The 27,124-nt window shown below is 55.8% G+C and overlaps 2 protein-coding genes across 4 annotated transcripts; one reads left to right on the top strand and one right to left on the bottom strand.

Moving 5' to 3' along the window:
* Positions 1-727: 727 nt before the first annotated feature.
* Positions 728-18,607, bottom strand: BATF2 (basic leucine zipper ATF-like transcription factor 2). 3 transcript variants are annotated; one of them, XM_059710173.1, is made up of 4 exons: positions 18,297-18,607; positions 6,523-6,664; positions 4,299-4,403; positions 728-2,613 (listed from the first exon to the last, which is right to left on the bottom strand). In XM_059710173.1, exons 2-4 carry the CDS (start codon positions 6,556-6,558, stop codon positions 1,933-1,935), a joined length of 822 nt encoding a protein of 273 aa, XP_059566156.1. In that variant the 5' UTR covers positions 6,559-6,664; positions 18,297-18,607; the 3' UTR covers positions 728-1,932. The 3 variants fall into 3 exon arrangements, with proteins under 3 accessions (XP_059566156.1, XP_059566157.1, XP_059566155.1); XM_059710174.1 differs by lacking the exon at positions 18,297-18,607 and adding an exon at positions 8,346-8,708 and having other exon boundaries at positions 6,523-6,640; XM_059710172.1 differs by lacking the exons at positions 6,523-6,664; positions 18,297-18,607 and adding an exon at positions 5,846-6,074.
* Positions 18,608-18,699: 92 nt separating this feature from the next.
* On the top strand, positions 18,700-24,464 carry ARL2 (ADP ribosylation factor like GTPase 2). Its single transcript, XM_059710175.1, has 5 exons — positions 18,700-18,858; positions 20,926-21,036; positions 21,137-21,299; positions 22,652-22,732; positions 23,995-24,464. Exons 1-5 carry the CDS (start codon positions 18,794-18,796, stop codon positions 24,127-24,129), a joined length of 555 nt encoding a protein of 184 aa, XP_059566158.1. The 5' UTR covers positions 18,700-18,793; the 3' UTR covers positions 24,130-24,464.
* Positions 24,465-27,124: the final 2,660 nt, after the last annotated feature.

Raw genomic sequence — 27,124 nt, 5'->3', positions numbered from 1 at the left:
GAACTTGGTACTTAACTCTCCTGGGCCTCAGTTTCCCCTTCTGAACAGTGTCATTAGAGGTGTCACTGAATTAACCCGAGTAAGACAAGCAGGTGCCTGACAAATGTTAGGTACAGAGACACAAGTCAGACCCTGGTATCCTCATCCCCCATCAAGCCCTGGTCCATGTGCGTTGTATCAACTCTGGTCCCTCTAATTAACATCTCGGCTTCCCTCCCACCAGTCTGCTCTCCCCAACCTCTGGTGGCCCAGCTCTGCTGCCACCCACAATCCTGTGACCATTGCACCTACGCTTGCTGGGTGACCTTGGGCAAGTCCATTCTATCTCTGGGCCTCAGTTTTTTCATCTGAAATATGGGAGGGGGGTTAGATTACGAGGTCTATGAGGGAGTGCCCACCCCTAAGATTCTAGACCAGTGGTTCTCAACCTTCCTAATGCCGCGACCCTTTAATACAGTTCCTCACGTTGTGGCGACCCCCAATTTCATTGTTACAAATTGAACATAATTAAAGCATAGTGATTCATCACAAAAACAATATGTGATTATATATGTGTTTTCCGATGGTCTTAGGCGACCCTTGTGAAAGGGTCGTTCGACCCCCAAAGGGGTCGCGACCCACAGGCTGAGAACCGCTGTTCTCGACAATTCCCTCTTCTTTCAGAGGCCCTTTGTTTTCAATAGTAGGAAGTACAAGCAGAGCTTTAAACCATTAGCCAGAGCAAAAGGAATCAGAAAACTCTTTATTTACCATAACAACGTGCGGAGACTTAGGCTCAGCATCCTGGAGTGTGTGTAACACTCGCTAGCGTAGTGTCTGCTGAACGTCTGGGCGAAGAGTGGGACCTTCCCCTCTGAAGCCCCTCACAGCGCTTGTCCTGGGTCTGACTGAGTGAGGACCCCAATCGGAGCAGACACCGCAGCTGAGCTCCAGCCTGGTCCCCAGTCCCTGTCCTTCCAGGAGCCATCAGACCAAGGAACAGTGAGGGCCACTGACCAGAGGGGCCTGGGGGCTGCACAGGGATGGGGGGGTGCTGAAGAAGACACGGGTCTCACCCCTGCCAGGTTCAGGTCCAGCGCTTGCCTAAACATAGCCTTGCACCCGGCCCTTCCCTCCCTCCTTCCTCCAGCCCTTTGTGCACCATGTGCAGGGCTCTCTAGTACATCACCCCCCTCCCCCCTCCTGCCCCGTGGCCTCGGGGGCAGCAGGGAGGCAAGGAAGCATTTGGGAAGAGCCTGGGAGGCTGACCCTGCAGAATCTCCCCAGGCCTCAGTATGGCGGTCGGCACCTCACCTGCAGAAACTAACAGTCCCTGCAGAGACGATTCCGGGCTTCTCCCCACCCCCCTCCCCCACAGGTTCAGTTCTGGAACTGAAAACCCTGCTGGAGGAAGAAAGAGTCCCTTCCGGGCCCCCGCCAGCTTCTCCCCACCCCGGCTTGGACTCCGGACCTCCTGGTTAGGACAAGGTTTCAGCGCTCTACGGCCCGGGAATCACAACGCGGGAGGGAGACTCCTCCCTGCTCCCAGCACTTAGCCGTCTTCACACCAGCCTGCAGTTCTGGACTTCAGCCCCTAAGGCGCCCGGGCCAGGATCCCACCAGCAGAGGAAGGGGCAGATGGTGGCGTTTTAGGCCCCAAGAAAGGCTGTGTGACCTTGGACACGCCGCTGCCTTCTCTGAGCTTCTGTCTCCTTCTCTGAAAAAGTGACTGACCATCTGGACTTTGCAGGATGACCATGAAGTTGAGATAGGATAGCGGTGGTGACAGGGCCTGGTCGGTGGCGGGCACAGGGACGGCTTCCTTTCCCTGGGGCGCTCCTGGGCCAGCTGGTCAGCCGGGAAGGGCAGGCTCCGGGGGCCATGGAGGAGATGCTGGGTGCCACGGCCGCTTCCCGCGCCTGAGGAAGGGCCGGCCCAGCTCCAGGGGCCGGGTTAGAAGTGGACTTGCGCAGAGGAGAGCAGGGGGAAGGCCTGGAGCGGGTGGGGGCCGAGGTCCGCACTCAGCCCGGGCTGGTCTGCTGCCGAGGAAGCAGGCTTGTGCTCCATGTCCCGCAGGCAGGCCGGCCCCAGGGCAGCCGAGGGGCTGAGCGGTGAGGGCACCAGCCTCCCCCGGCTGAGGTGCTCCGGCCCATGGGGCTGCTGAGCGGCAGGGTGAGCTGATGAGTGGGGTGGGGGGGCTCTGAGCTCGGAGGAAGGTGCCAACAGGCTGGAGCCGGGGGGTGAGGCAGATGGGGTCGGGCTCGGGGACAGCTGGGCAGAAGGTGCAGTAATCGTGGGGCCGAGGGGCAGCCAGGGCAGAGGAGGCAGGAGGAGGCCAGGGGAGCCCCGAGGCTGCGGATGTGGAGAGAGAGGCTGAGCCGAGGGAGAGGAGACTGGGGTCTGGAACAGGCCTGGCTGCTCCTGGCAGCCATGTTGCCTGTGAGGCTCGGGGTCCAGGGGCCGCCTGGCCTGGCCCCAGCAGCCGGGGGGCAGGGGAGCCCAGCAGGAGGCACAGCCCATCAGGCACAAGCGCTCGTGCATGTGCAGGGTCCGGCCCCACCAGGCCAGCTCCGCCCGCAGGCCCTGGATCTCCTTCCGCAGAGCATGGTTGTGTTTCTCCAGCGCCTCGTGCTGCTGCAGGGAGAAGCAGAGGGGCGGGGAGGGAGTCAGCCAGCCCCAGGGCCTCCCATCGCCAGGCCCCCAGGGGGAAAAGACACGCCCGCACGCCAATGTGCAAGCTGGGGCCCTGGGCTACCTCTGGCCGGCCCCCCACAACCACCCCCGAGTCTCCCCCCATTCCACCTCCTCCGGGGGCTCAGTCGTGCTTGCTCCTATCCTCAATTCCCCCGGCCAGTGGCCTCTCCCGGCCGGCTATTTCCGCTCACCTGGGAGCTCCACCAGCCGCCTAACGGGGGCGACCCCCCAAACCACCCCGTTTCCTTGGCCCGGGGAACCATTGGGCAACTGTGTCATTAACCAAACACGAGAGCCTTCAACTCCCTGTGCGTGGTGATCCCAGCTCACACTTCCAGATTCATCTCTGGACTTCTCCTGCCCCTCCATGGACCCTGCTTCCTCAGAGCGTTTCCTGTCTCCTCCATCTGGACCCTCTTCCAGCGCCCCCTCCCCTGGGCCAGTCCTGGTGATGACTTCTCATGCCGCAGAGGCCCCTACTGTCCCGGACACCTCCAGGCTGCTCAGCGCCCTGCCGGACCCCCCAGCGCCCTGCCGGACCCCCCAGCGCCCTGCCGGACCCCCCCAGCGCCCTGCCGGACCCCCCCAACACCCTGCCGGACCCCCCCAGCGCCCTGCCGGACCACCCCCCCAGCGCCCTGCCGGACCCCCCAGCGCCCTGCCGGACCACCCCCCCAGCGCCCTGCCGGACCCCCCAGCGCCCTGCCAGACCCCCCCAACACCCTGCCGGACCCCCCCAGCGCCCTGCCGGACCCCCCAGCACCCTGCACTCCCACTGAAGCCAGGGTTCTGTTCAGCATCCCTGATCAGCTTGGGTCAGGTTCTGTCCTGCTGGGTTCTGAGAACCCACGGGGACAAAAGTCAACGTGCACTTCTAAACAATCACTTGTGAGCAGAGGTGGCAAAAGCAGAAAGAACTCTGTTTCTTGGGAGAAAAAGGAGACATGTGTAATACTTTAAAAAATAAAGATTTTTTTAAAAAAGAAGGAACTCTACTTCTGCGCCTCAGGAGGCTGAATGACTTCCTTTGGTTCCCTCCCTCACTCTACTCTTGTGGACACTTTTTTAAAGAAGAAGTTGCAAGAGTGTTTTACATAAAAATGTTGCTTAGGTCATGGACTCCAAGTCCTAACAGGCGCCAGAGCCACCAGCAGCCCCGTCCAGGCTGGTCTCTGCACGTGGAATGACATTTTAAAAATGTCATTAGGTCACCCTTCACTTAAATTCTCCAAAGGCTTCAATTCGCCTCCAGAAATGGAGTCATTCATTCATTCACCCATTCATTCATTCATTTGCCACCTTAAGCTGCTCACATGTCACCCACTCAAGGAGGGAATCCCTTGTTAGGTTTCTTTCACCCACCTGCCCCCCTGGCTTCCCTGCTTTAATTTTCCCCGTAGCGATCACCACCTGACATCCCAGTCACCTCGTGAGCCATTCATTCGTCTGCCCGGCTCCCCGCTACCAATAGGAGCCCTGGGGAGGGCAGGAGCTTTTGGCTGCCGAGTTCACGGCTGTGTCTCCAATGCTTAGACCCACAGCCGTGCGGGGTCTGCTCACAGGTGGGGGGAAGAGGCCGCTGGGCAGGCACGTGCGGGCAGGGTCGGGAAGGGCAGAAGCCCCACCTGGTGCAGGGCGTCTGCCTTGTCCGTGTGCTTCCTCCGGCTGCGCTGGGCAGACGCCCGGTTCTTCTGCTTCTTCTTTAGCTGCCTCTGCTGCCCCTCGGGGTCCTGCAGGCCACAGGCAAACGGTTCGGGCCCCGGCGCGGCGGGCGCCTTCCATCCTGGCCTAGTGTAAAGCCATGCCCTACCCGCGTCAAGTCCCCAAAGGTCCCCTTTCCCCCAGAAGCCACCTCTGGGGGAAAGTCCCTGGGAGCCCCCCCCCCCCCATCGCAGGCAGGGCGCGCCTCGTCGGAAGGCCGGCCTCGCTCAGTGTCACTGTCCTGCTCACACCTCACGTCGGGGGAGGACAACCGAAGAAGCTGAGAGGCTGGGATTCGAACCCGGACAGACCTGACTCCACTTCCACACTCTCTGTATCAGCTATGTCGCTCTGGGCAAGTCACTCACTTCTCTGAACCAAACTTATCCATTCCATGACAACGCAGGCGGCCCAGGGCCAGCCAGGCGTTCATAAGGGTCAGCCTCCCGCCACTGTTATTTCCACCGTCAGGTGGTTTCCCTACCAGCCAGCTCCATCGTGGGGGGGGGGGGGGGGGCCTGACCCAGCTCCATCGTGGGGGGGGGGGTGCCCTGCTCAATGAGCCCATGCTCAACTCAGGCCCAAAGGTGGTATTCGCCTACTCAACTCATATTTATTGAGCACCTACTGTGTGTCAGGCTCTGAGCTAGGGGGACACAGCAGGGCCCTTTCCATCCCCGCCCTCAAGTTGCTCACATTCTAGCAGGGCAACAACCTAGAATGAATGCAGGAAGTTGGTTCTGATGAAAGAGTGGACTCAAAGGTGGACAGCTGTGACCTTTCCCTGCCCCTGGACCCCAGGGGAGGGGTCCATGATACTTAGATGAACTATTTAACCCAAATGCCCAGAGCTGTGGAAGGTCAGGCAAGAAGGAATGTTGGCGGCCCCGCAACCCAACCCCCCCTCACTCAGGTTCCTCCGGGAGGTGTGTTCTGAGTGCAGGGAGCTCCGGTGAGACGCTGGCCTCCCTGGCTGGGGACGCTCTGCTCCTAGGTCCATGGCCACAGCAGGCCCATTCCAAGTGCTGGGGGTGGGAGGCTGGGGAGTCTCGGGGGAGGGGAGGCTGGAGCTTGGGGGAAAGATCCGCAGTGAGAGAAGGGGGTGGCCTCGGGTCTTGGGAGAGGGGCAGGGCCTTCAGGAGAAACCACTCTGGATAGTTTGGGAAGGTAAGAGAGGCTACCCTAAGGGCAGTGAAGGGAGAACAGGTGGGTTAGGAGAGAGAGCAGTATTGAGGCCAAGTCTAACCTGGAGGCTGGAGCTGCAATGTGAGAGCTGGAAAGCCCTCATTCTGATCCCTGAGGAAACTGAAGCTGGGGGGGGGGGGGGGCGGGGGGGAGCGTGGAGCCCAGCCCCTGTGCCCATGTACAGAGCTGGAATGAGGAGCTCTGACCCTATTCTCCCCACCCAGGCACTGGAGACCCTCAGGCATATGTCCCTTCTCCTCCCCGCTCCCTGGATCCCTGTACTCACCGTCCCCGTCAGCAGCCCTTCACCCCCACAGATGTGCATGGCTTGAGCAGTGGGACAAAGGCTCACATCTGGTTCAGGGTGTCCCTCGGCTGCTGTGACCTCCCAGTGCCCTCTGGGAACCCAAGGAAGTGGTGGCTTTTTAAGTCCCCAGTGACCACTCCGCCCCCGGCAAGCCGAGTTTCAGTTTCTTCTAAAGCCACGGGCTGCCCAGAATCCCTAGCTCGGGTGGCTCACGTGGCTGGAATTTCCTAACATGCACTGGCCTTCCGGTTGGGCCACTTCTCCGGGAGGAGGGCAGTGGAGGGGGCAGAGGAGGGAGATCAAAGCCCAGGTGTGGGGTGTTCCGGGGGAGGGAGAGCAGGCTGCCAGGGCAGAGTCAAGGGAAGACAATGGGGACGCTCAGGACAAGCGTTTGGGACCAGCTCAGAGGGAAGGCGAAGAGGGGCTATGGGACCGGAAGAGCCCAGGCTCACAGCCCACCTCTGGCCCACGGGAGCTATGTAGCGTTGAGAAGGTGATTCCCCCGTCTGAGCCTTAATTTTTGTCTACTGTAAAGGGTGTTAGGAGATGATACAAATACCCACTCACAGGCTTGATGTAGGAACCACGGGAGAGAATACAACCGCCCCAAACCCTCTGAGACCAATGTTGAGCAAAAATAGCCAGTGGCCCCTTACATAGGAGAGCAGATGCGTACATGACTGGGTTCTCATTCGACAGACCGCGCAGCACCGGAGAACAGGGTCAGAAGCACAGCTGCCAAGCCAGCTACGAGGCTCAGGTAGGTACCTTCACCTTTCTGTGCCGCTGTTTCCAAATCTGTAACGTGGGGGTAGAAATAGTTTTGTCGTGAAGATTAAGTGAGTTAGGGCAGGTGAGGCACCTAACCCGCGCCTGCTGCAGAGCCAGGGCTCCATAGCTGTTCGCAGTTGCGATCCGCTGGCAGAGTCAAAGCTGCACTGAGCATCGTGCCTGTGAGTCCGTAACATCCCGTTGTGTGACAGTAACAGCGGCCACAAGATCTGAATGTAACTGTGATGGCGAACCTTTTGAGCTCGGTGTGTCAGCATTTTGAAAAACCCTAACTTAACTCTGGTGCCGTGTCACGTATAGAAATTTTTTGATATTTGCAACCATAGTAAAACAAAGACTTACATTTTTGATCTTTATTTTATGTATTTAAATGCCACTTAACAAAGAAAAATCAACCAAAAAACTGAGTTCGCGTGTCACCTCTGGCACGCGTGTCATAGGTTCGCCATCACTGGAATATAACATCTGTAAGGTTTACAAATATGCATATGTAAATATGTAATGACAGTGTAAACGACGCAGGAGAAAGACTCAGAGAGCCGGGCTGAGGGGGACACAGGAACTTCAGTTGTGTCTGTGGTGTTTTGCAGCGTAAGCTGTGGGAACACAGTTCTGTGTGATAATATTGTCTACACTTTAGGGCAGTGATGGCGAACCTATGACACGCGTGTCAGAGGTGACACGTGAACTCGTTTTTTTGGTTGATTTTTCTTTGTTAAATGGCATTTAAATATATATAATAAAGATAAAAAATGTAAGTCTTTGTTTTACTATGGTTGCAAATACCAAAAAATGTCTATATGTAACACGGCACCAGAGTTAAGTTAGGGTTTTTCAGACGAGATCGGGCGCATTCAGGGTGGTATGGCCGTAGACAAGTTAGGGTTTTTCAAAATGCTGACACGCCGAGCTCAAAAGGTTCGCCATCCCTGCTTTAGGGTATATATATGAAATGTTTTATAATTTAAAAATTCTATTAGCAAACCTGGAAGCCCCAGGCAGACCTGAATGGCGGTTGTATCTCTGAGAGAGACCATGCTTAGAAGGGACATCTTTTCGGGGGGAGGAGCCAGTAACCCCTGTCCAAGAGCTGCATGCGCAATGCATTCTTGAGGTCTGGTGACTCGGGCGTCTGGGAGTTGTGCCTAAGCCCAGAAGGCCCAAGGCTGATGGTGTGGGATCTAAAGACGGGCCAATGCTGTGGATTTGATCCCCTGGAGATGGTGTCCTGGAGTACTGTGCTGAGGAGTGCGAAGCTGCCTCTGATCCTATACAATAAAAGCCTGGTATGCAAATTGTCCCCTTTTGACCGAGAGTTCAACCAGGGGGTGGGGCCGGTTGGCCAACTGCCTGTGGCTCCTCCCCCCGGCTGGCCCCGCCCCCGCCAGCGGTGGTGGCAGGTGTTGGGGGGAAGGGAGGTCCTGGCCAGCAGCCGGCAGCCACTATGGACCCTACCCATGCACGAATTTTGTGCACTGGGCCTCTAGTATTTTTACAAAAGAGCACTTCAATTGATTAGCAATGCCTGCCAGGCCATGATTGATTAGCAATGTCTGTCATGAGCAGAGCATGCGAGTAATAGTTCCCTGAGCCGTCTAGAATTGGGGATGAAACCAGTCTGGGCTTTAGAGTTAGAGGATTTGACTCTGACAGCTGGCTCTCCATTGACCAGGTGTATGCCTTGCACCTCAGTGCTCTCATGTATATGCTGGGCCTGACAAGGAAATCATGCCTATTTCACAAAGTTGTTTTGAAGATGCAAAAGAAGGAAATGAGAAGAAAGCTCAGCTGGCATTCATTCCGGTTCCTGAGATTTTTGTGGGAATTCAGGATTCGTGCAGGCTCATAATGTCAAAGGACTGGGTGGCCCTGGCTGGTGTGGCTCAGTGGTTTGGGTGTCACCTCTTGCATGAAGAGGTTGCCTGTTCAGTTCCTGGTTGGGGCGGCTAATCAGTGCTCCCTTCTCACATGGATGTTTCTCTTTCTCTCTCCCCCTTTCTCTCTAAAAATCAAATTTTTTAAAATGTATTTTTTTAATAAAATGACTGGGTGGATGGGATTGGGTGTGACAGCTGGGCCAGACACTCCTTGCTTGTGAGGGGCCTGGGAGCAGAGGCTGGAGTGGGGCACCCCAGGCAGTGAGACTGCCCTGATTTCTCAGAATTATTTTTGTTTCCCAGAAACCAGGAGGGTTAGGCGTCCTGCCTGAGATGAGCACCTACGGGGCTCATTAAGCCAGTCCACAGAAGGATCCGGGGAGCCACATGCATGATGTAACAAAGAAAAAACCATTTTGCGGGGAGGAGGTGGCTAGGGCGGGAGTCCCCAGCCCCAGACCTGAACCCCTCTCTTCCCCTCTCCAGACCCCGGCTTTAGGTGGGAAACCGTCACCAAGGGTGCCTGTGGCCCCTCCCCGGGGGCCACGGCCCTGGAGGGAAACCAAAGAAGGCAGTGTTTATGGCCTGAGGCCGCTGAGGAGTGGTAGGGAGGGGTGGCCAGAGTGGGTAATGTTTAACCGTGAACGGCTGCGCAAGGCTTCCCCACGGGAGGGGGGGGGGGGGAGACACCCCTCCCAGGCTGGCAGCGCCGGCTTCAGGGCCTTCCAGTCCAGCCTCAGCCTCAGAAGTGAGGGAAGTTAGGCTGAAAGGCTGTCTGGTGGGAGAGGGCAGAGCTGGAGGGAGGACACACCTCTCTGCCCTCACCCCCACCGCGGCCCTCCCTCTGAATCAGGCTTGCGGAAGGGCCTGGCTCGAAGCCTGCAGCCCGGATGGGTGAAGGCTCAGAAGCCTCCCGAAACCAAAGCGACAGGGTAAGCTCTTGGGCAGCAGGATCACGACCCATCCTACTCCCTGCAGTACCCCCGCTGCCTCACAGAACAGGTGCTCAATGAATGAACACATGCACCGAAGTCCAGCAGGCAGCTTGCCATCCAGGAACCCCGAAAGCTTCCCGGATGCGTGAAGAAGCTTTTGCCTTACTCATTCCTCCAGGACCTGCCCTGGGCTCCTGGGGAGACTCCCCCTAACCAACCTTCTCACCTTACCATTGAGGAAACTGAGGCACGGGGAGGGGACAGTCACACAGCTGGTTTGGGAGAAGTTAGGCTGCACTGGTGCTCTGTCCCCGTGCCTTCCCACACCTGACGGTGGAGAGACCCTGGGGGTTTCCAGCTGCCCAGGGGTGAGAGCCTTCTTTCTAGGCCCCCCACCTCCCACCACCACGTGGATCCCTCATCTGGGGCCTGGTTTCTTCAGGGCATCTCGAAGGAGCTCCAGACGATGAATAGCAGAGAAAGAGGCAGGTGGCTGCTGGCAGGGCTGCGGCTGGCTACCGACTTCCCACTTGCAACGGTGGATGGGCCTCGTGGGAACTAGGCCTCAGCTGGGATGCACGCAGGGCACACGGGCTGGCACGGCAGGAGGTGCACTTCCTGCTGGGGCGTCAGCAAAGGCCTTCCAGGGAGGTGCGTGGGCTCTCCCGGGCCTGGAACTTGATCTTGGACAAGTCACTTAACTAACCTCTTTAAGCCTCATCTGCAAAATGAGGCGATAATAAGGATTTGATGAAGAAATGTATGTAAAGGGCTTAGAACAGTGCCTGGCACACAGTAAGTCACTGTTAAACATCCATTAAACTTTTTTTAAAAATATATTTTTATTGCCAGCACCGGTTTGGCTCAGTGGATAGAGCGTCAGCCTGCGGACCGAAGGGTCCCAGGTTCGATTCCGGTCAAGGGCATGTGCCTCGGTTGCGGGCACATCCCCAGTAGAGGGTGTGCAGGAGGCAGCTGATCGATATTTCTCTCTCATCAATGTTTCTAACTCTCTATCCCTCTCCTTCCTCTCTGTAAAAAAATCAATCAATATATATATATATATATATATATATATATTTTAAATATATTTTATTGATTTTCCACAGAGAGGAAGGGAGAGGGATAGAGAGTCAGAAACATCGATGAGGGAGAAACATCGATCAGCCGCCTCCTGCACACTCCCCACTGGGGATGTGCCCGCAACCGAGGCACATGCCCTTGACCGGAATCGAACCTGGGACCCTTCGGTCCACAGGCGGATGCTCTATCCACTGAGCCAAACCGGTTAGGACTTCATTGAACTTTTCACAAAGGCACTCAATAAATTCCTGATGAAATTTTTATGCACATAACAATAGGCTTGTGTTTTATTCATTATTATTATTATGTTTAAGAAAAATATGGTGGAGTACAAGAACAGGGAAGAGATTATTTATCTAATGAAATACCTTTGTAATGAAAAAAAAAAAAAAGTTAAGTTAATGTCTGTGTCCATTGTAAGCAGCAGCACTTGCCGAAGCTGATATTGCTCAGCGGTTAGTGTGTCAGCCCTCAGACCGAAGGGTCCCAGATTCAGTTGCGATCAAGGGCACGCATCTCAGTTGCAGGCTCCACACCAGGCTCTGGTCCAATTGATGTGTCTCTCTCACGTCAATGTTTCTCTGTGTCTCTCCCCGTCCCTTCCACTCTCTCTAAAAACAGTGGAAAAAATATTCCCACGTGAAGATTAACAACAACAAAAAAGAAGTAGCACTTAATATTTGACATAAATTGCTCAAAATTTCTCAAGCTTACAAAGGAGTCTCAGTGAGAAATGGAATTTAGGATTCTCTGGATTCTTAGTTTTAAGAATGATCTAACTCCAGTTTAAGTCACTGACAAGTCTGGAGTGTTCCCGCTTCAGGCATGGCTGGATCATGATGCCCAAACAATGGGGTCATAAGGGGTCAGTGTCTCACCCTACCTGCTCGGCTCTAGGCTGGCTACATCCTCGGGCAGGGACCGCTTGTGGCAGGAAGGTGGCTACCAGAAACACCAGCTAAGCGGTCCTAGGACGAGGGAGCATCTCTCTACCCCTTACCACTTTCCAACAGAGATCCCATGCCTGGGTCTCCCTGGCCTGACTTGAGTCATCTGGCTAATCCCTGACATGAGTCGCTGCGGCCAGGAGGTAAAGACGAGATAGGCAAGGCAGAGTCCCAGGCCCTGCCTGGATCCCGGGAGACAGGGTCGGCACCGTGTTACCCGTAGGGAATAGAGGCATGGCAGCGGCAGCTACCAAAGGGCATCAGGGTGCTACTGGAGGGAGAAGAGGCTCGGACTCAGACATGGGTAAGCTGCTGCTCAGAGGTACACCCCTTGGCCGAGTCACCTCCCCCCGTGGGACAAGCTCACTGCCCCATGAGTCCCTTTCACCAAGACAGGCGTTCTCTCCACTGCTTCACCGGGAACTGCGGGTAGGAAAGCTCAGTCTTGCTGAGGGGGCGATGCCAGGTGCACTGAATGTGGGAGGGACTGGGGGCAGTGACATCGTGGGGACTCCCCAGGGCACAGGAGGAACGGACTGACTCACTTCAGCACAGTACCTGCGAGTGCTCATTAAAACCGGAATCTGCAAATAGCCAGGCCTCCCAGGAACTGGGTGATTCTATGACGCCATCACGCCGAGTCCTTAGCAAGAGTGTGCACAGGTCCCTGCCTGCCAGGCCTGCGGAGGAGGGGGAGGCTGCCACCTCCAAAGCTTTGTGTGTCTCATTCTCCGCTATTCCCTTAACATACACGTCTTTCCAGGAAACTGACTCAATCTTTTGGAAGTGGGCAGGAAGCATGAAAAATAAACAGCTGAGCAGGGCCTGTGGGGCTCAGTAGTCGAGCACTGACCTATGAACCAGGAGGTCCTGGTTCGATTCCTGGTCAGGGCAATGCCTGAGTTGCGGGCTCAATCCCCAGTGTGAGACGGGCAAGCAGCAGCTAATCAATGACTCTCTCTCATCATTGATGTTTCTATCCTCTCTCTCTCTCCCTCTCTGAAATCAATAAAAACATTTAAAATAAATAAATAAAATAAACAGCTGGGCGCCAGAGTGTCCTGGAGCCTCCCAGGGCTTTGTGAGATGCGGCAGAAGCGACCACAGCTCCTGGATTTTCCCAGGTGGGCCCCGCCAGGCTTGGGTTCAAATCCCTGCTTTGCCACGTCTAGCGGTGTGACCTGGAACAGGATCCTGGCTTTCCCTGGGCCTCAGTTTCCTTGTCTGTAAAATGGGGATAATACCCTTGCTTTGCCAGGGCTGTGATGACAACTGATGGAGGGATTGGGGACCCTCCAGTGAGACCCTCTTGTCCAGTGTCCCTGGCGGGGCCTCCTTGTGATGTCACATTCCCACTGCCCACCGGGCGCCCTGCCGAGATCCTGACACTGGAGAGAAAGAACTGTCTCCTGGCCTTTGAGGGAGCCTTTCCACCCCTCAGCTCTCCCCCTGCTCTTCCCGCAAGAGCTCTAAGAGGCTGGTGTGGGGCAGTGGTCGGGCAGGGTCACGAGCAAGAGCCTGGTAGGCCGGATGGGGATGGAGGCCAACCCAGCGTGGCCGGAGATCCACGCCACAGACAAGAGCGCTCGCCTCGGCCCACCCAGTCAAAGGACCACGCCAAAGGTGCCAAGAGCAGAGGATCCTGATTGTCTGAGACTCCGCAAGAGGAGGGGACTTAGCCAAGTACAAGCAGGTGGCAGAGCCTGGCAGACTGGATACGCCTCACCAATCCAGCTAGCGTCTCCTGGCCCTGGAGTGGAAATAACGAGGACACAGGGCCCTCAAAGGGCAGGGACGCTCGTACCCAAGGCCGAAACCTGCTGGGGGTCAGCATGGGAAGGGTTGCTGAGCCACAGTGAAGCAGCAGCGAAGACGGGGCCTCCCATGGGTGGGTCCTGAAGCCGGGAGGGGGCCCCACCCAGAAGAAAGGGGTCCCAGAACTGGGTTCACCAGCAGCTCCCGTGCTCACAGTCCTGAGGCCTCGGGCAGCTTCCTGCACTCTCTGGGGCTCAGTTTCCCTAAATGTAAAATGAAGGGATGTGTCCACTGACCTTTCAGGGCCCCTCTGGCTGTGGCTGGAGGCTGGGGCCAGCCCGAGGCCTCTTGGGAGACTGACACCTCTGGGCCCGAGGAGCTGTGCCATTCGAGAGAGAATCACTGACTGGCTGCCTCCTGCCCACCCCACACTGGGGATGGAGCCCGCAACCTGAGCCTGTGCCCGGACCGGGAATCGAACCGGGACCTCCTGGCTCATAGGTCGACGCTCAACCACTGAGCCACCTCGGTCAGGCCCTTCTCTTTTCACTGCATCTGTATGAGAAGACGGCTGTAAGCTGACGCTTGTGGTGATCAGTTCACAATACACGTAAATCACACCACCATCCTGTACATCTCAAGCTGACACAGTGACTACTTTTCAGTAAGACAAACAGACAGAAAGAGCCAAATCCCTGCCCTGTCGGGCTTCCTTTCTGGTGGGGACGGAGGGACTGGGGAGAATAAATGTAATGCATTAAGGCAGCGGTTCTCAGCCTGTGGGTCGCGACCCCTTTGGCGGTCGAACGACCCTTTCACAGGGCATTCGACATTTGAGCAAAGCACTGGAGACGGGGAGGTGACACGGAGGTATGTCTCAGGGGCAGTGGGAATGCGCTGGGGGAGGGGGACAGGGGACTGGTTGAGAGGCTGCTGCGGCCACCTGGGGGGCGGAGCTCCTGGCTCACCTGTCACGTGGAGATAGCAGGGTACCTGGCTCTCAGGTTGCTGGGAAGGCTCAGTAAACTGGCCCTCCCGCCCCCTGCCAGGCCCTGTGGAGACAGCCCGGCACAGCCTTGCTCTGGAGGATGCCCCAGCACAGGGGAGGTGAACACGGACTCAGCTGTTGGAAGAGCCCAGATTCTCAGTCCTTCCCGGTTCCTCACTTCTGGAAAGGCCTAAGGAGGTCATGAGCCCTGGAGGGGATGGCAGGGTGTGAGTAACAGCTCATTTTGTCATCTGGAGTTGGAGAGGACACCTCCTCCGCCTCCCCCGTCAGGCAGCTGGCTGACACCTGGACGGAAGATGCCTGGACACTCTGACGTGCCATCTGAGGCATTCGGCGTGGCCTGCTCAACGCTCACACTGAGCGGGGACAGGCCACCCTTGCATCCTCACGGGGTGGGACTGCTAGAGCAGGCCAGGGCAGGGCTGGTCCAGAGGCAGCCGCCATTTCAGTGATCAGGCCATTCAGACATCCACTCAGACATCCAGGTCTCTGTTTACGAAGAAGTAGGACAAAACCCACACTTGGGTGTGCTTCTGTCAGGAGCACGTGGGCCAAAAAAAGAAAACCTGCATCACAGACTATGGTTTTTCACCAGAGAAAATACATAGGATTTCTCTTATCAAACCTGTAACTTTAAACCTCATATATGGACATGATAGTCTTAAAGAATCAAATAGAAATTTCATCCAGGGCAAGCTTAAACATGAAAGTTTATATACACAAATAAATAAATAAAGTGCTTAGGTATACTTCTTGCTAATGCTTCATGACCAGCAATTATAAGTCAAACAGGGTCCCTGCCCTGGCTCTTTGTTGGTGTTGGTGTTGGTGGTGGTGGTGGTGGTCCAGGAAAAGAAGTTTTACTTTTATTTTACGATTGAAAGGTGATACATGACGTGCATGGCTGGCCCAAAAAGGCTCGCTCTCTTAAACGTAAAACTACAGTGCCAAATGGTCCTCCCCAAACATTTGGGTAAGCGCACCTCTCTGAAAGGCAGCTCGAGCTCTACCCTCACGTTACAACCCACTTAGAAACCCTCCCTTCAAAAGCAGATTGCACAGCTGTCAGAAGTCAGGTATTTTAATTTCATGATTCTGTCTCGTGAATATATTCACAGTTATATATAACTACGGCTCTACAGATCTTCTTTCCCAGTCTTCTTCCAAAGGTATTCCCTACAGACTACTTCCCTAAGAGCACCCTCTCCTCCTTCCTACCAGGCTAATGAGAATACTGCCTGTCACCAGGCTCCTACCCTTGTCTCTAAGAGCCCCTGCACCCCTGCCTGGACTTCCAGCAACAGGCAATGATTATTCCAAAGTGAAACACAGTCACTTCCTGGTCTCCTGCTATTTCTCAGAGCCTCCAGGTTTTGCCACTGATGTTCACTGTAATCCTGTTCACGTGGCCCCTGGGAAGCCAGAACAACAGCTTGGACAGGACAGGGTTCCAAGCCTGACATTTAAACCAGGACTGCAGTGCTGGTGGCCGCAGCAAAGTCAAGCAATCCAGAAGTGCCTGCGGTGATCGTTTGAAGTTTCCCTTAAACCTACTCCAGAGTTGAACTGCAATGGTTTTAAATTTCTGTGATCTGACTCTTAGGGAGAAGTACACACATCCATATAAATATCTGAAACAAACACGACGCGCCCTCACTTCCTGGGCGAAGGCAGAAGCGCTTTCCGCTCTGTCCCCTCTGTTTAATCTTTGCTAGCGCCGGGAGGCTGAGGCATATGAAACAGATGTCTTTTCAGTCAACATGGTCAAATACAGGCGATTTCATATGGCTCGACTTATTTGTGACACTAACGTAATTTCACAATCTCATTAATGGGCCGCCCATCATTTGAAAAGCATTGTTTAATGGGTTATTGTTATTTTTAACATTAAAATGGGATCGAAGTTCCCTTTTTTCACTTAATATGGCATGGACACCTTCCAGGCACTTTCTAGCCCCAACTCACACTCCCCAAAGCGTTCATGGAACCTACCACACACACGTACCCCGGCTTAGGTAACTGATCCCCACTGAAGGCACTTAGATTTTCATTTATTTATTTTAGAGAGAGAATAACACATCCATTTGTGGTTCCACTTTTATGCATTTATTGGTTGCTTCTCGTATGTGCCCTGACTGGGGATCGAACCTAAGACCTTGGCATATCAGGAGGATGCTCTAACCAACTGAGCTACCCAGCCAGGGTTATATTTAGATTTCTTAGGGACCTGGAAAAACACTGCACATTACTGTCAGCCAGACCTGAGTTTAAATTGCTGTCTAAACACCTTAAGCTCTCTGTGCTCCACCATCACATCTACAAAAAGGAAATAAACCTCTCATCCTGCCAGGAGGATGAAGTAGAAAACTCGGAGTGCTTTATAACAATTACAGAGAAGTCCGCCATTACCTTCCGCTGGTGCCTGACTTCTCTTTTTACTCCTCACCGGAGGATAATTTTTCCATTGATTTTCAGACACAGTGGAAGGGAGAGGAGGGGGGAGAGAAATATCAATGAGAGAGACACATCGATTGGTGGCCTCCTACATGGGGGATCGAACCTCAGACCCTTCGATCCGTGGGCCAATGCTCTAACCACTGAGCAACTGCCCAGGGCCGATGCCTGACTTCTTTCCCAAGCATGAGACAGAGCCTTCTCTGTGCTGCCCATTAGCATTTACCCAGTAGTGCACTGGGGAAAGGGCTCAAAATAAGGCAGTAAGACACACCTTTCTGAGTTTACAATTTGCCTAGTCCTGGTCGCAGTATCTTCACTTTTTTCTGTACTTGATCATTAAAGAACCAAACTATTTTGACAGTCATTCTTTCAACAAACATTTATGGAGCATCTACTATTTGCCAGTCACTATGCCAAGCACCATGTGAGCCTCAACTTTCTCATCAATAAATCGAAGAATTGTGCTTCTTAATAGAGAAATGATGGGCATCTTGAGTGAAATAATAATTTGTGCAGGTCTGTCCCCTGCTTTCTAAACAACAGGTACCTATCTGGTAATTGGGACAATCCGATTGAGGCAGGATAGTAAGAAGCCAAGAAAATCCCCTGGCAAGTGGAATGGGGAGACACAAGTAGATGAACGAACTGGCTGAGCAATTTACAGCCAGGAAAAGCCCAGGGGTCCAGCCACATGCAAAACTGGTGCCAGACCTCACCCCAGGGTGGCCTTTCCTCCCCTGGCATATGGCTGGCCATGCAGTTCAGACCCCTGACCTTTCCTCCCTAGAGATAACATCCAGGCCGCAGCTGTATTTCAGCTCCAGGCCCAGAAAAGCAGCAAAAGCAGGCAAGTGACACCAGGACCAGCTGTGATGAATGGCCCCCTGCCCTGGCGACGACCAATCAGTGGAGACCGGGACCTGAAAGGATAAACCAGGAAGAGCTGGTGAATATTCGCTTGAGATCCTCCCCTAAGACCGCCCCTAAGTTCCCAGCTTTAAAACCCTCACCACTGAGGACCCAGCACATCTCTCCCTCCTGAAGGCAACTTGAGCCTTTCCCTTCCCTCTTGTTCCCCCACAGACAAGCACCTCCTAAACTCTAAGGGCCGGACCTATGAGACTTGCAACTAGGGGAGCAATGGGCAGCGGCAGCTCTTCCCTGATAACCCCCTGAACCTGTCCCCGAGGCCCCCTTTTCTGAATCTCCAGTGAGCTGACAACAGCCCCGCCTTGGCTCACTTCTTTTTTTTTGGGGGGGGGGGGGGGGCGCGGTTAACTTCTTTTCCATAACGTTTCTAGAGAGCCAAGCGGCCCAGCCTAGCCTCCCTCCTGTGCTGCTTCTATTCTAAGCCCTTCCTGTTTCACCGACCCCGGCATTAATAAACGTGCTCGCACAATCACCGGGACTCATGTTGTGAAATTGTCCCTGCAGCAGGTCAAGAACCCGCCTGCTTCAGGTCCAGAGGCAGACCCGCTCCCCCCTGACCTGTAACAGGATGACGCCATCGCACATTTCCAGATGCCCCCTAGGGGGCACTTTCATCCTCCAGGGAGAAACACCCCCCAAGCTCACCCTCCAGGATTCCAGGTGCCAGGGAAAGGGGAGGCCCTGTGACTGGCAGGTTCAGGATGACGCCAGAGGCCCAAGATGCGGAAGGTCTGGACCACGTTTCTGGGGAACAGAGCCTTGCACTGGCCCCGGGATGAGCTCGGCGGCCATCCCGGGGCTATCGGTTACTCTCCATGCAGCCAAGACAAACCCAGGAACTTCAGGTTTCCGTCCCCAGCGGAGCCTGGGGTCCTGGGGAGGGAGGAACGGCGGTGCCCTCGTAACGCCAGGCCTCGGGGTGCGAAGGGTTACAGCAGGTGGCAGCGCGGAAGCCCCCATCGCCACTAGAGGGGCCCGAGCAGCCCGGCTCGGCGACCTCGCGGTCACGTGAGAGCGGGGGCGGGACTAAGCGAGGGGTCGGCCAATAGGCTGTGCTGTCGGTGGGCGTGATAGCCAATAGGAGCAGGGAGAGGAGTCCCGGACTAGGAAGAAACAGCGGCCGGGAGGGGGCTGCGGGGACCATGGGCCTCCTGACCATCCTGAAGAAGATGAAGCAGAAAGAGCGGGAGCTGCGGCTGCTCATGCTGTATCCTCCCGGAAGCCGGAGCCGCCAGGGTAGCGGGGCCCGGCCGGGCGGGCGGTGCTGGGCGCCCCCTACCGGGCGCGGGGTGCCAACTGCCCCGTGTGCGTCACGCACGTGGGTCCTTCCAATCACTCGGCTGGGGGCCCGGGGGAGGCCGAACCAGCGGCTCGGGGCGAGCAGGCTCCGTTCCCAGGGCCAAAGCTGGAGGTTCTTGGGGCGCAGTGGCCGGACAGGTGTCCCAGTGTAGGGGGAGGGGCCGGAAGTGACTCGGCCGCCGCCACCCTTCGGTCTGGCCCAGCGTGGGGCCGCTGTCCTCGGCTCGGCCCTCCTACCCCCGCCCGAGGGGTGAGGCCGCGGCCCCGCCCTCAAGATCGGAATCCCGGGGTCGCCCCGCCCTCAGCTCCTGGAGCAGCGGGTGTCGCCTCCACGAGGGTCCTTTCGCGGGTGGGTCGAGCTGTCCAGCCTCTGCTGCCCACGTCCCGTCGATGTCAGTGGACCCCGAGGGCCCCATCGACCTTCCAAGTCCCATTCACAGGCGTCTGCGCTCTTGGCCCTGCTCGGCCCCAGGCCCCATGGGGGGCGACTCTGAGAGCAAGAGCTGGGCTGCCCTCACCCCGACTCCGACTCCGCTAGCTGGGAGAGAAGACATTTACCTACGCAAATAACTCGAAAACAATATTCACAGCATGTCTGTTTTAAAGAACCTTGAGAAAAGCACACAGAATTCGCTCATGCACGAAATATTGAGCACCTACTGTGTGCTAGGCACTGTCCCAGGGGCTGGGGTAAAAGAGCAAAATAAACAACTCCGACCTTCATGGCCAGTCTATTATGCTGGAGGGAGGGGGTGTTAATAACATAAACGAGGAAATGTGTAGTATGGATGGAGAAGGAAGGCCGCGTGGAGAAAGTGAAGACGGGGTGAGGGTGGAACCGTGCAGACATCTGGGGACGTTCTTTAAAGCAGAGGGACAGCGAGTGCAAACTCCTCCCAGGAGGAGCCCAGAGGGGTTCTTCAGGGACTGACCTTGGCCAGAGCAGTTGCAGGGACGCAGTTGGAGCAAAAGCCTCGTGGGTTCCAGAAAGAGCAGAAGAGAAGTTGGAGGTGAGAATGCAGAGGTTTTGAGGAGAGTCGCTGTTAAGGGAGGGTAAAGGGCTGCGGGGGGGGGGGGGGGGGGGGGGATCAAGGGATCCCAGTATCGGGGTCCCAGTAGCTCAAGGGCCTGGAGGTGCTGGAGCTGGGGGGCTGCAGCAGCATCACCGACACTGGCCTGCTGCTCATCGCCTGGGGCCTGAAATTTAAATTTTTTTTTAAAAAAGGAGGATGTTTGCTTCTTCTAAGGTGGCAGAGGTGCCAGAGAGTTTGTCCGCTGCGGGGAATGATCCAGTGGAGAAGGGAATGTGGGTGATGGAGTTGGGGGGTGGGGAGGTGAGGGGATCGTCCGTGGCCAATTATCCGGGGCTAAGGCTGGGTCTCGGGAGAGGTGCTCTGTCACCCCATGTCACTGGCTTGAGTCACTTGCTAGGTCAGGTGAGCAGAAAGGCTGCTGAGTCCAGGGCCTGGGCCCCGTCCCAGCTGCAGGCCCCGTCAGTGTGAGGAGGAGGGGAGGGTGGCTCTCTCCTGCAAAAACCTCGAGGCCCCCCGAGAGCCCTTCCCTGGCGCCTGCGCTCCAGCACCTCTTGCGTGTATTCCTTGTGTTTTTCTTCGTTGTCTTTCTGACACTCACCAGGACCTGACAGAACTTCCTCATTGGTTTACACTCTGTCACTGCCTCCACACAAGACCTTACTTAAGCGCCCTAGTGGCGTTGACTCCAGGGGCGCCCCAGCACTGGAAGGGGGCCTGGCACTTAGTGGGTATTCAGCAAATATGATGGAGCTCATTGAGGAGCCGTTGGTCAGAAGATAAGAGTCTTGTTTCTTGATATGTTCATGTTTATCGTGGGTCGGTTATGTGCTCAAGGGATTTTGATAGGTGGTGGGACATGACTTGTCCCATAAGAGAGGGGCACTGTCACCGAGTCACCACCCTGCAGAGACGGGGTTTCTCCTTAACCGGGCGCGCCCCAGCGGCCTGGACAACGCCGGCAAAACAACTATCCTCAAGAAGTTCAATGGAGAAGACATCGACACCATCTCCCCAACCCTGGGCTTCAACATCAAGACCCTGGAGCACCGCGGGTGAGCGGGGTCCCTGCAGGCGGGCCAGCCCAGAGCAAGGCGGGGAGGGTGGGGAGGGGCCAGGCTGACCCTCCAGGCTCCCGCTCCGCTCCCTGCCTAGATTCAAGCTGAACATCTGGGACGTGGGCGGCCAGAAGTCCCTGCGGTCCTACTGGCGGAACTACTTTGAGAGCACGGACGGCCTCATCTGGGTGGTGGACAGCGCCGACCGCCAGCGCATGCAGGACTGCCAGCGGGAGCTCCAGAGCCTGTTGGTGGAGGAGGTGGGCAGGGGGCCTGGCTGAGCCGGGAGGAGGGGTGGGGAGCCGGGCTTGCGCCCGCATCCAGGCCCCAGTGCCTTGTGCACGTGCAGGGACGTGTGGACACCTCCCTCAGCAGATCCCCTGAGCCCGTGCCCCCTGGGCCGCAGGTAGTTCCTGCTATGGGCGGAGCCCCGAGTTCACACGCCTGTGATGTCACTGCTTCAGCACCCTGAGCTCCAGTTTCCCCACCTCCAACCCAGCTTTAGGGAGGATGACTGCAGGCCAGTGTGTGACGCTTTGGGAAGCAGTGGAGCCTGGCTCAGGAGTTAGCCTCTTCGCTGTGTGACCTCAGGCAAGGCCCTTAACCTCTCTGAACCTTCACTTCCTCATCTCTAAGGTGGGCATTATCATTAGAGTGATCTTATAATTTATTGTCTGGGCCAAAACACTTTAAAAAGTAAAATTTTTAAAAAAAATAAAAAGTAAAATTTTAGATTTACAGAAAAATTGCAAAGATAATGAAGAAAGACTATCCTTCTTCCCCATGTTGATATCTTCCATAATCACTGTATGTCAAAACTGAGAGATTAACCCTGGGAAGTTACTCTTGAAGAGTAACATAGGCTTTTATTTGGATTTCACCAGTTTTCCCCCTGATGCCCTTTTTCTGTTCCAGGATTTGATCTAGTTAACTGCGCTGCATTTAGATGAAACAGGGACACTTTTGAGAGGGAAAGAGGGAGTTGATGAGGGGACAACAGGCATGAATGGGGCTGTCCTGGGCACACGGGGACACGTGGTCACCGGGCATAGCAGTAGCTGCCTCCCAGGGTGTCGAGCAGGTCCAATGAGATCAGATGCCCAGCCCGAGCCAGACCCATCCACGTGGAGCAGCTCCCAGGACGGAGCACGTGGAAGGAATAACTGGACTTGGAGGCAGAGCGGCCTGGCAGGGCAGTGGGGCAGTGGAAGGGCTCCATGGACGTGCAAGCGGGAAAGGCCCTTCCCAGCAGACCTTAGGCCTTTATTTTACACGTCAGCTCATCAGGTGGAGCATTCGAGACCACAACGGGCTCTTGGATCATGTTATCCATCACCCCCTGCCCATTTATGGAAGAGGAAACTGAGGCATGGAAGGGAAAGGTGCCCCCTGGGTGCTTATTGGACTAGAACCAGGGCCCTGGCCCAGCCCAGGGCTCCATCACCCCATGAGCGCCCGGCCTCAAAGGCAGTGTCCGCACTGCCCACCCCACTCCCACCTCCACGCTGCATTGCCTGGTTTTCCAGGTTGGTCTCCGACTCCAGATGCTCAGGGCAATTAGATGAGAAGTCGGGCTGCTCTCTGAGCCCCGTCCCCCTGTTTGTCTCCCCAGCGCCTGGCTGGAGCCACCCTCCTCATCTTTGCTAACAAGCAGGACCTGCCTGGAGCACTATCTTCTAACGCCATTCGCGAGGTGAGTTCAGGCCCTGGCGCAGGCCCATGGAGGGAAAGGGGCATGTGTTTGTTTAATTTATTTTATTTATTTTTTTAAAAAAAATTTTTTTTATTGATTTCAGAGAGGAAGGGAGAGATAGACATATCAATGGTGAGAGGGAATCATTGATCGGTTGCCTCTAACACACCTCCTACTGGGGACCAAGCTCGCAACCCAGGCATGTGCCCTGGACCGGAATCGAACCCGGGACCCTTGAGTCCGCAGGCCAACGCTCTACACCCTGAGCCAAACTGGCCAGGGCTGTTAATTTATTTAAAAGCATTGTGAGCCCGCTGTGTGGCAGGACCTCTTCGGGGCCCTGGAGATTCCGCCATCAGGAAGAGTAGTGCCTCACAGGCTGGAGGGGGCAGACTGCAAACAGGTCATTCCACAGGGTGACAGTCGCCAGGGCGTGAGTGCTTTCTGTGTGCGGGGCTCTTTGCCTGGTTCAGTCATTCAGGTCCCACAACCACCTCATGAGGTGGGAGCTGTTATCATTCCGCAGACGGTGAAGCCGGCTTAGCGAGGTCAGGTAACTCGCCCACGGGCACACAGCCAACAAGCCAGGGTTAAACGCAGGCCTAGCTGACCCCAGAGCCTTAACCTTTACTCTGGAGCTTCAGCACCAGAATGAGAAAGAGTGGGGTTAAACGGGTGGGCAAACCCACAATGGGTTCTTAAACTGGACCGGAGGGCCGGAACAAAAGCATGGATGGAGCGTTTGTGTGAACTAATATAAATTCAAAGTAAACATCATTACATAAAAGGATACGGTCTTTTATTTCAATAGTTTTATTCATTTCAAACGGGCCGGATCCGGCCCACGGGCCGTAGTTTGCCCACGGCTGGGTTAAAAATCTTGGTTCTGCTCCTTACTGGCTGTGTGGCCTCAGACAGGTTGCTTAACCTCTCAGCTGTGGTTTCCTCCTTGGTCAGTGGCCAGCACAGGCGCTGGCTAGTGTGGCCTTGGGAGGAGTGGATGAGAGGACATTGTGGGGCCACAGCACAAGGCCTGGACCCTAACAGACGCCTGGACGCCTATGTTGCTATTTTCTTCCTAAGGGGTAGCGCTGGCCTGACAATGTGCAGAGAGCCCGGTGCGGGGGCTCTTCACTAGGGAGCAGGGGAACTTCCCAGGGCAGGACCTGGAGACAGCACCCGTTTCCCTGGGCCAGGAGAGGGGAGGAGCTGCGGCCGGCTGGGAGCTTCCCGGGCCCCAACAGCACGTCCCTCCCTTTCAGGCCCTGGAGCTGGACTCCATCCGAAGCCACCACTGGTGCATCCAGGGCTGCAGCGCGGTCACAGGGGATAACCTGCTGCCCGGCATCGACTGGCTCCTCGATGACATTTCCAGCCGCATCTTCACAGCCGACTGAGCCGCTCCAGGTGCCCCCACCTCGCAGTCCAGGCACCCCCTACCCCAGACCCTCACCAAGCACCACCCATGGGAGGATGGGAGTCAGCCAGCCCAACTAACACTCCACGCCCCTCCGTAACCTGCTGCTGCCGCCCACTGCTACCCCATGGCCAGCCCAGATCCCATGGCAGGTGGGCCGCTGCCTGGCTGTCACCCTGGCTCATGACCCGGCCCCCCTGCAGCTGCCAGACCAAGAGGCAAGGGCTGAGGCTGGGAGGGGGCTGCCTCTGCTGCTATCGAGACTATGGGCCTCGTCCTTGCTCAGCTGTGAGAATAAACTGTTCCTTGTCCTGATTCCTGGCTGAGTCATTTGCTAATTCAACAGCTTTAGAGACCACCTAGGGCCCACAGTCCAGCGGGGGACATAGGGACAGATCATTTCAGTCAGAGGGTTAACTGATGCTGTGTCTAAGGGATATGCAGAGTATAGAAGCATAGGACCGGGCTGCAATTATTGCCATTTGGAAGAGTCCAGGCAGGCTTCCCAGAGGAGGTGACATTAAAGCTGGGAGTGTAGGATGAGTAGGAGTTTTCTGGATAGAGGAAAGCAAAGGACAGTTTAACAGAGCGACTGCTACCCTCAGAGGTATGGATTAGAAAAAGGGTACACATACACCCGTACATCAGGACTCACAGCTTCTTGAATGGAACACGGGCTGAATTTCAGCTCCCAACTTCCTGCAGCAGCCAGGAACCCACATGCAGTGGACAGCCTGCAGGCTGTACAAGGCAGCACAGGTTCAAGCAGAGGAAATCACATGACAGGACTAAAGAGCAAGGGCTCTTGGGAAATAGGGAGTGCCGAGGACACAAGCAGGAGGAGCTGACCAAGCGCAGAGCATGGAAGGGGCCTTCCTGAAGGCTCTAGGCCAGTGGTTCTCAACCCTCTGGCCCTTTAAATACAGTTCCTCATGTTGTGACCCAACCATAAAATTATTCTCGTTGCTGCTTCATAACTGTAATGTTGCTACTGTTATGAACCATCATGTAAATATCTGATATGCAGGATGGTCCTAGGCGACCCCTGTGAAAGGGTCGTTCGACCGCCAGAGGGGTCGCGACCCACAGGTTGAGAACCACTGCTCTAGGGCTCTCTCTGAAGCAGGGGCTGGTCTGAGGAAGATGGGAAGGAGGGCGCCCAGGATGGCAGGACAGATGGATGTTCCACAGGGACCTGTGCTGTGGCCTCCACGTGGCTGCTTACCCTGCAGGCTCTGTCCGAAGACCTGCACCTCCTGTCACGGTGGAGAATGGCCTGCGGAGTCCAGACTCAGTATTCCATTGGCAGGGTGTGGGCACCCGCCTCCAGGAGGCCACATGGCTTGCTCAGAGCCACCCAGCGAGGAAGTGGGGGCGCTGAGACTTGGACCCAGCACACTTCGCCCTGTAACTGTTTCCAGTGTTTGTCTCTGCTTAAAATGCAAGCTGCAGGGAGAGGGTCTAATGAGAGCAGGGCAGTTCTTTCAAGGGAAAGGAGGAGGAGGCACTGGCTTTCCTCCTGAATGAGCTCTGGGACCCCTTCCTGGAGGGGTAGAAACCTGTGCAAAACCGGGGCTCTGTTAGGGTGAAAGAAGGGAGGTGGGAGGTGGGTGGACACCCTTAAAAACATCAACTGTCCTTCAGGGTGGAACAGTGCAACCGCCTGCCCTGTCCTCTATGCAAGACAGCCACCATGGCCATCACACTCCCAAGTCTTGCGCTGAGCGAACGTATCCAGGCTCCGGGGCCAAACCCCAGCTGTGCTACTCACTGGAAGATGCTGAGCAAATCACCTAACCTATCTGGGCCTCAGTTTCCCCGAAAAGAAAATGGTGCCGACCTCCTAGGGTTGTGATGAGGACCAGACGGGTGGGTGTCTCGTGTCTTAAGCACTGTATAAAGCTAGCTATAATTATCATCATATGAGCCAGTAGGAGCTCAAACAGACCCAAGCAATGTGAACTCAGCCATCCACTGGTCTGGGTGAGTCACCCGTGTTCAAGTCCTCCTGGGGGCGCTGAGTCAGCATCATCCTTGATTTAAAGAGCGAATTATGCACGTCAGGAAAATAATAAGGCTATTATACTCCTCACAAAGGCCTATGGACGGGGAGTGTGAGCTGTGGCCGAAAGTCTGCATCACATGGTCAAGCAGGGCGAATGTGGGGAGCAGCTCCCTGCAGCTGCACGCTGGCGGCGCTTCCCTCTCCCAACCTTCGCAGGCTCTTCTGTTTGCTTCTCCCAATAACAGAGCCGGTGGAGTTTGGTGATCTGGAGAAGGCCAGAGACTACGCTGATCTAGATAGGAAAGGCTTTGGAAGGGACGGAAGAAAGCAAGCAGAAAGGGGAGCACCGGGAGCCACTGGGTCAGGAAGGGAGGTCATGATGCGTGAGAAGGAGACTTGGAGACACAGCCCTGCCCAGAAAGATCTGGAGAGCAGCAGCCATGTCTAAAGGGGTCTTTAGAGGAACCCCATCCCAGCCAACTCCCCAACCCCTCCTAGAGGAACTACCTCACTTCTGAGTTTCCAAGGGTCTGACTTGGGATTTTGCTGTGTGTTTCTTTCTAGAAACAGTGTCCACACAGCTGAGTTCTTGTAACAAGAGATGAATGTTTAAGTGCGTCGCCCATAGTCAGGGTCTGTGACGGCCTGCCCTCGGAGCAGAGCACACCTGCCTTTGGTCGGAAGGACATTTCTTGGAAGGATACTGGGGACTCCCGGCCTCCCGATGGAGACTGGATGTCCAGGCTTGGAAAACAGACGGCTTCAGAGGCTGGGCAGCCAGTCCACAGCCAGCACTGTACTCCAGGGACACCTTGGTCTCCTTGCCAGGCACTGCGCCCTCTGTCCTTCACTAGAGATTCAAGGTCTCAGGAGAGAGTCCCTCACCCCCACCTGGGACCTGCGGCAAGAAAAGGAGGTGACACCTTTAGATGCTGAAGCAGGAGGCTGAAGGGCTCCACATACTACAGAG

This window comes from Myotis daubentonii, chromosome 9 (genome assembly GCF_963259705.1).
Source record: "Myotis daubentonii chromosome 9, mMyoDau2.1, whole genome shotgun sequence".
NCBI lineage: Eukaryota > Metazoa > Chordata > Mammalia > Chiroptera > Vespertilionidae > Myotis > Myotis daubentonii.
Note: the sequence above shows the minus strand (reverse complement) of the source record. Positions and strands in the feature narration are given on the sequence as shown.